The following is an 8,127-nucleotide window of genomic DNA, read 5'->3' on the forward strand; positions in this document are numbered from 1 at the left end:
TGTAAAGTTTTAGATCATGTAATTGAACACGGAGTTCACTTCAGCCCATGTTCAGTCCTGCTGCCTACTTGCTTGCTGCTAGCCTCACCCAGTAGTAGCAAACATTAGGGTGAATTCTTGCTCTCAGAGCACAGTGATGAACCTGCTATCCAATGCTGAGTTTGGCTCATGCTGCACGGATAACATACAGCCACTGACGGCAACTCCTTCATCATTCTTCATAGTCCTTTTGCCACAGGATGCTTCTGAAGATGAAGAGGACCTACACAAAACTGAAGGATCATACAACATACCCAGGACATAAGCCACTGATGGTGAAAGTCATAGAACTGATTTGCTTCAGGCTTTCCTGAAGGTCTTTCTTGGACCATATTTCACCCCATTCATGCAGGGCAGTACTGTAGTTTGCAACTGCACCTGCCATGGGGAACTGCCATTCTCCTGGGTGACACTTCTACAGCTGCAGCCTAACACCAGACCTGCCCTGCCCTCCCTCTACCTTCTCCTGTGCCCTAATCCCATTGATCTGATATAGCTGATGTTACCCTGTTGCACAGCAGTATCAGTTCATATGCATCTCTCTTTTTCCATTATGTATCTCATATATCACTACTCTAGCTGTAAACATTTTTATAGTTCAGTGGCCAAGTCCCCATCCCCTTTCTGTTTATCTGGATTGTCCTGACCCAATTCTGCTCTCAATTACTTGATGCAAATCTAGAATAGCTCTACTTCATTGATGAGTGAAGCTGTCCTGGATGCACAAAAGATGAACTAAATTCTGTCATAAAAATGATCAGGTTTGGTCAGACTAAACATACAGTTAGCCCAGTAGGTCATTGCTTAAGGAAACAATGTGAGAGCAGGGTGTACATCAACTGATCTTTCCTAGGCAAACTAGGAGTGTCCCAAGCTTGAAGGCTGCACCCAGGCAATTGTGTGTTGTATGAAAAACTTCTTTTTTTATTTTAAGCACACAGCCCTACAACTTCATTGTTGTGTTTTGTGAACTAGTTCCTTCTTCACCTTCTCCAAAGCATTTTTCAATGTCTAATGCTTCTCTTCTTGGTCATCTCCCTTCTAAGCGGAATAACCAGAATCTTCCTGATCTCTTTCTCAGATAATATTACACATCCCTGATCAGCTCATTGCCTTTTTTCTGTACTCTTTCCAGTCCTATGATGTCTTTTTTGAGATGTGGCAAGCAAAACTGCACGAAGTATTCAAAATACGAGAGCACTATGGAATAATATAGAGACAAAGAAGTTTCTTGCTTTGTTCTGAAAGCTATTCCTCATAGCTCCTGAAATTCTATTTGCTATTTTGATTACCACCAAACAGACAATTTCAGAAGACTTCAAAATGACTCCATTTTCTGGGCTGGGACTGTTCAGTCTGGAGAAGAGAAGACATGGGGGGGATCTTAGCAATGTGTATAAATATGCAGAGGAAAAGTAAAAAAGATGGAGCCAGGCTTTTCTCAGCGGTGCCCAGTGACAGGACAAGAGGCAATGGGCACAAACTGAAACATAGAAAACTCCAGCTGAACACAACAAAACATTTCTTTATGTGAGAGCTGATCAAACACTGGAACAGTGCACTGCCTAGTGAACTGAGCAATATTCCTCCAACAGCTCTACCTCTGCAAACTAGCTGTAGTACTTCCAGAGTCCCGTGGGCAGGACCATAGCTCATGGCGCTATCCAGATGCCTAAGTCTGCACCACTAACAAGCCTTCAGAAGATTTCTTGGACAGAATCCTCTCCAGAGTTATGAGCTGAACAGCCTGCACCAACCTGCAACTCTAACACTTACTTACCACTTAGCTACAACACCTTTCTTTGAGTTTCTCACTGCTGCTTTCCTATGATATCCCCTGTAATACTCAGAAGCACAAAAGGCTGGCATCTGAACAGCCTGCCCTGGCCTCATGTGTTGAGCTGTCAACAAGAGGAAAAAAACTACACAACTTCCTTGGATGCTACCTACCATGCTGGGACCTCTCAAAGAAGTCTCAAGAAGGAAGGGGAAAACAATCATATAATCAGCAGTCGTATCTACCTGCCACGCAGCCTAGATGCATCCAAAGAGACTTCAGTGCAGCAACAGTCTTTGTAGCCACAGCTTAATTTGGGGGTATCTGCTTGCCAGAATGGAATGCACCTCCTGAACTTCTGCTCAGTCTCCCTATACTATGCCCGAGAGCCTAGGGTACCTAACCAAAATAAGAATTTGCAGTCCAAAACAAACTCCTGGACTTACATAGCTACATTATTCCTTTGGGTATAGCTGAGAGACAGCTGCAGACAGATGCGATGAGCTGCAATGGGGCTGACTTTTTTTAAAGGAAGTAACCCAGATGGGAGAACTCTAAGAAGTGGTTCAAGGCAGAGAAGCATGCTCTTCCACCAAGCTGTGTGCACACTGGGGAGGGGGCCTGAAGGCAAGCCCCATCTTCTGAAGTTAGGCTGCTGCTGAGCAAGAAAGAAGGGACAAGATGCTGTAGCCCAGCACAAAGACTGTCAGACAGAAGGGGATGGGAAGAGACCTACGTACCATAACCCATAACAGCTTAATGCATTTTTTCAATAAACGGTCACTAAATAATACAGAGAAACAGTATTGTGATCAAAGGCAAAGGAATTCAAGTCTTCCCCCTCCCTGCCCTCTGTGTGCTTCCACCACTGGTCCTATCAATCTCCTCTGCTACAATCCAATGTGACAGTTTCAACTGGAAAGGTAGACTCTTATCTCAGCCCTGCCTCCAGCTAGCTGTTCTTTCTGTCCCTCAAGACGAGGAGGGGTTGGGAAGTATTGAAGAAAACATGAGAAATGATGGAAGCACATGCTATTTTTGAATGACAGGATTTGTGACTTCTTTGCTCCACAGGCAATTAGGTGTGCTGAAAACACATCTATTAGATCAGATTCCCTGGAAACTTAAGCGTAGAGACATCCAGTCTGAGCCTGGAGTGGGTATAGAAATAAGGCAAGGTTGCGTATCTGAATACTTGTCAAGATTGTTGTAATTCTTGGCACACCCTGGAACAGCATAACAGGTACCTACACTGAAACTAACATCAAAGTTGTCCTTTTGACGGTTCTAAACTCACTTTAACAACCTTGGCAGAATTGGCATAGCAAGCTTATGAGCTCACAGTATCTCAGATCTCTGGGGAAATACATTCAATATTGGTTGAAGTCTGCTAAGCACTGAAGGCTTTCCACCGAGGTATATCACGTGGCTGAAATTCACAGGACTGCTTTGACATGAGTTGCTTACAGGCTGCAAATAACTTCAGTCTTGCAGCACTTAACCTTGCCTTCACATCCCAGAAGGCTCTAACCTCCTTTGTGAGTCTCTACTCTCCTTCAGGGTTACTGAGGAGCAAGGCCAGAGCCATTCTGTCACCTTTAAGCTTGCAAGACACCACTTAATGATACATACAGAACCAGAGTCTCAATAGCACCAGACCACTAAACAAGGGCCACAAGATACTAGAGAACTAACTTTTCATCAACCTTCAGGAGGAGACTAGCAATTAATATATTTATATACTTTCCAAAGCCTATACAGAAGAGAAAAGGTGGCAGTCCAAACTTACTGTGACACCACTCCATGATATAATTAGCATTTTTTTTGCTCGGGAATCTCAAGGGTACCGCAGGTCAGAGCTGCAGGAGATTTGACAGAACTGTGTGGGATTACCTGCGTGCATATGTTATCTGGCTGGTGCTGTCAGTCTCCTGCTTTCCTATGCAATAAACATGGAGAAAATATCACCCATCTCTCTCCTGTTTTACCTCTGCTGCACAAGAGCAAGAAGAAAAATATTTTTGAGAACACTGTAGCAAAGATCAAAAGCCTTTTTCTACTGACTCTGACCTAGTTCTTTCATTCTCACTAGAAGGAAAAAAAAAAAAACCACTTAAAGGAATATTGTCAAAACTGTTAGGTCTAAAAATAGACCTGCCTTGGCAGAGCTCCCATCTAAATGGGCTCACATTAAGGAGTGCAAAGGGCTGGTCGGGCAACGGATGCTGGCTTCAGCCAGGAGCTCCCATGCTCCAGGATCTGTGGTTCCCTCGTGCCCCTGGGACCCCTCCAAGAACCAGTCGAATCCCAGAGCCAGCCACTTGTGAGTTTGCGCAAAAAGCCAGTTGGCCCAGCCACCGAAAAGCTTGTGACACTCCATAGAAAAGGGCTGAAGACTCGCGGAGCCCACCCTAGCCAGGCTCCCAGATGAGTACCGCAGAGACTGGAAGGCCAGACAACCTCAGCTTTAGCCAGACTCTTCTAGGCTTTCCGCATTTCCAGGCTCCCAGATCTGATATACAGCAGGGTATGTTCTCAAGATCTCAAACACAAAACCAGGAAAACATTTTTCCAATGAAAACAAACAAATCAAACAACTGAAAAAAAGCAGTCCGTGTTTCTTAAGTCCAAAACATTTTGAGATCAGCAAATTGGTGTTTTTCTACAAAACTCTATCATGTTAGAAAATTCCACAGCAACTTTACTTTTGCCTAGTTTTCACAGAGCACGACCCACACACTGTGGAGAATGGAGCAGTGAGGGACAAGTAACCTCTCAGCTTCCCAAACAGAAGCTGTAATGCCATGAGTTACCTGCCAAAAGGCACACGTCATGAAAAGAACACGGCCCACACCCATGACTCCAATACTGTGAAGAATGCGTTAAGATAAAAGCACAGCCATACAAAGAAACATAGTCCCAACAGAAAAGTATCGATAAGAGCAGGCCTTATACGTGCATGTACTACATTCACACGAAGTAGTCACAGCCACACAGCTACTTTTCCTGGAGAAGTAAGTAGTCATCTTGCTGTGCTAGTGAGGGGAACAGAATTACACAGCAGTGAGAGGGCAAGAAATTCTTGGGAGAAAAACTAAAATGGAAGGGAAAGAGGAAAATACAGACAAGAGGGCCTATTCTGAGACACTGCAACAGGGATGCATCCTGGTAGAAGAATACAGAAAGAAGGGGTTAAAGAAGAAAAAAGCCCACATCCTCTGAGGGAGAAGCACTGCTTCCTAAAGGTTTAGCAAAGCTTTCTTTCATTAATATTTACAAAGCTTTTAGAGATCCTCAGATGGAAGACACTGCAGATATGACAGAAATTATTACAGACCCGAAAGAATCTAGCAAACAGACTGAGAAGGACTTCAAGCGAATAAAGGCAGCACACTAAAACAGGGGTTGCTGCTGGCATGTGAACCATCTGGTGCATGGCAGTCCGTTTCATTTGCTTTCCCACTACCAGGCATGCATGCCCTGTTCACGTTGCTCAGTCTTCTTCCACTGAAAAAGCAGCACTCTTTTTTTCAGAGCCGCTAGCTTCTTTCTTTGCATCATTACAATCTTCAAAATGCCATTCAATAAAGTGGCCTGTGCATAAGGAAACTGCTGGACTCATGGAAAGGCTTGAGGTTTGCAGTGGACTCTGCATGTACATAAATGCCTTTTAAGAAATAACTAGTGGTTTTATCTACCCTGATTTGAGTTTGCCTATGAAGTTGGCTTTCAGGGGTGCTGAGCTGTCCACTGGCTTCAGTATCCATGGTTTTAGCTGGACACTGAAACATGCAGCTCACCTTTGGGCATCCAGTAAAGGACAGCTCCAGCCTGATTTTCAGTGGTCTCAGGTAGAACTACAGACCTCACCGCTTCTGAGAAACTAAGCTCAAGGCTCGCTCAGGATGAGCACTCCAAAAAAACGACAAATCCCAAATTAAGCACAGAAGGATGAGGACAGATGGCTTGTTTTTACACCGTGGACTTCTGAAGCTTTCCTGAGGCCACAGAAGAAAGCAGTAGGGAGCCCAAACCCAGGAACCTCAATGCCTTGTGCTGAAGCTCTGCAAGAGCGAGTGAACTTCAGAAGCCGACAGCAGACAAGAAGAGGGGATCTGCCTTCTCCCGCACACGTAGCCTCGTGTCTTGTTTGACACCCCGGCACCCCACGGAGAGGGTGCACACATCCAACGCCAGACCGGCGCGAGAGCCCAGCGCCACCGGGCCTTGCCGACCGGCCGCCACCTCCAACACCGGCCCGGGGCCCGGCCGCCGGGTTTCGGCACCTGCCCGGGGGCAGAGGGCCGCCGGGCCCCGGGGGCCGCCGTGGCCCCTCGGGGGCGGCGCCGCGCAGGAGCCTCGCGCCCCGGCCGGCGGCAGCGGGGCCGCCCGCAGGGAGGCGGCGCGGCGAGGTTCGGCCGCCCTCGCCGGGCACAGGCGGCACCGCCGGGAAGTTGCCGCGCTGAAGCCTCCGGCTGCCGCAGGGCAGCGCGGGCGGCCCCGGGCCTCCCCCGCGCCCGCCGCGGCGCGGCCGGCGCCACCTGGCCCGGGGCAGGCGGAGCGCTGGGGCGGCCGGGCCGGGCCGGGCCCCCCGCGAGCGGGGCCGGCGCCGCCTCCTCAGGCGCCGCCGGCGGGCGCGGCCCCCCCCCGCCGGGCCGGGCCGGCCCCGCCGCGGCGCAGGTGAGTGCCCGGGGGAGGAGACAGGGGAGGGACCCCGGGGGCGGCGGGCAGGGGACGCGCGGCCCTTACCTTCCACCGCCATCCTCCTAGCGGCGCATAGCGCGCCGGCCGCCGCCGCCCCGGCCCCGGCCGCGCTGCCCCGGCCGCCGCCCCCCCGCCCGCGCGCTCGCTCCGCTCATCTGCAGCCGCGGCGAGCAACCTGCAGCGCTCCGCTGACAGCGGGCGGGGCCGCAGCCCGCGCCCCGCGGCACCCTGGGAAATGTAGTCCCGGCCCCACCGGCCCCGGGAGGGCACCGCCGGCCCCGACCGGCCCGCGCGGGCGCGGCCTCGCTGCGGCGGCGCGCCGGGGCTGTAAGTAATAAGCACAGGCGTTCCCTGGTGTTTGCGGGTTTGGCCTGGGAAATTCCCTGTCGAGGTGACGGCGGAAAGTGCCAAGCCTGGCCCTGGCGCAGCTCTGGGCAACGGGAGGGTGAAGCTGCCGCTCGCCCGCAGGCAGGGGGGCCACGCCGATGGCCTCCACACCGGGGGAGCCGCTGTGGGCAAGCGGGGATGGTCCCCCTTGCCCCGCGGCCTCCCAGGGCGCTTCCAGCCAGGCCGCCCAGTCTTGTCGTGGGTGTGTGGTGTCTCTTGGCACGAGCGCACGCCCAGGGCCTTGGGCAGCTCCATCCGTGACTGGGGCCTCCGTGCCACACCTGGGGCTCATCTTGCCCTTCTGCAGAGCATCCTTCCCTCAGGGCCACCCTTGAAAACCTGTGGAGGACTTTGTGGTATCACACACCTTGTTTTTTACCTAGCGACAAGGGAAAACAGCATAGGTCATATGAACCCGAACTGGTGGCACTGATTTAGCTCAATACAGGGAGGGCTCGGTGAAGCCTTAGGACCTTCTAGCACATGTGAAAGTGAGGCCAGATGTGAGAATAAGCAGCTGAGCAGAAGCTTCCCCTAGTTGTTTCGTCAATAGAAAGCCATTTCACAGGATATTTCAGTCATGATCATTCCCAGCAGTTTCCAGCCTGACTCTGAGCCTGCTTTCCAGCTCTCATCTGACTGAGGCCTTCGCCCCATATTCTCCCACTCATACAGTGGAAGACAATTTTCCTGGGAGAAGGGAAAGGCACGGAAAAAGCATCGGTAGCTTCCGTTCAGCATCTCTGGGTACTGCAGCATGTGTAAGGGGCTCAGTCTTTCTGCATCTATCATCTTTATCCTGTCTGACTCTGACAGGCCGTATCTTCTTACGAATCCAAAAAATGAAGGAGATTAGGGAGACAGTAACTGAGCGCTGAGTTTACTTCAACACCTCCCAAATCCTGTGCCAAACAACCTGTCACTCCTAAGATCTGTCCTGAAATGTTTGTTGTCTGAAAGAGTTTTGGGTTGTATCTTTTCTAGTTTCATTGTGAAGTATCGAAAAGGCTTTGAAGATTTTTCACCTCCAAAAATACGTCTTTCTTGCTTTCAAATGTATTAACAAATACTAACCTACCTAGAAAGAGTCTGTGAGTGCCTTCATTCACCAGAGTTATGTCACCACTAAAATCAGGAGGGCAACAGCAGAGGGGCTGAGTGAGTACACACAGGCATATAGAGGTAGGGTATGAAAACATTTTCACTTATGCTTTTTTTTG

At 50.0% G+C, this 8,127-nt stretch overlaps 1 protein-coding gene across 2 annotated transcripts in view; it reads right to left on the reverse strand.

Annotated features, from left to right (window-relative positions):
• SAMD12 (sterile alpha motif domain containing 12) overlaps window positions 1-6,716 on the reverse strand; it is a 173,859-nt gene extending 167,143 nt beyond the window's left edge. The window contains exon 1 of one of the 2 annotated variants that reach the window (XM_064507827.1): window positions 6,566-6,716. In XM_064507827.1, coding sequence (XP_064363897.1) covers window positions 6,566-6,578 — 13 coding nt within the window. In that variant the 5' untranslated portion in view covers window positions 6,579-6,716. The remainder of the gene's footprint in view (window positions 1-6,565) is intronic. The other variant, XM_064507826.1, reaches the window with a different exon arrangement.
• Between the last annotated feature and the right edge of the window lie 1,411 nt (window positions 6,717-8,127).

Source organism: Dromaius novaehollandiae, chromosome 2, assembly GCF_036370855.1.
Source record: "Dromaius novaehollandiae isolate bDroNov1 chromosome 2, bDroNov1.hap1, whole genome shotgun sequence".
Classification (NCBI taxonomy): Eukaryota; Metazoa; Chordata; class Aves; order Casuariiformes; family Dromaiidae; genus Dromaius; species Dromaius novaehollandiae.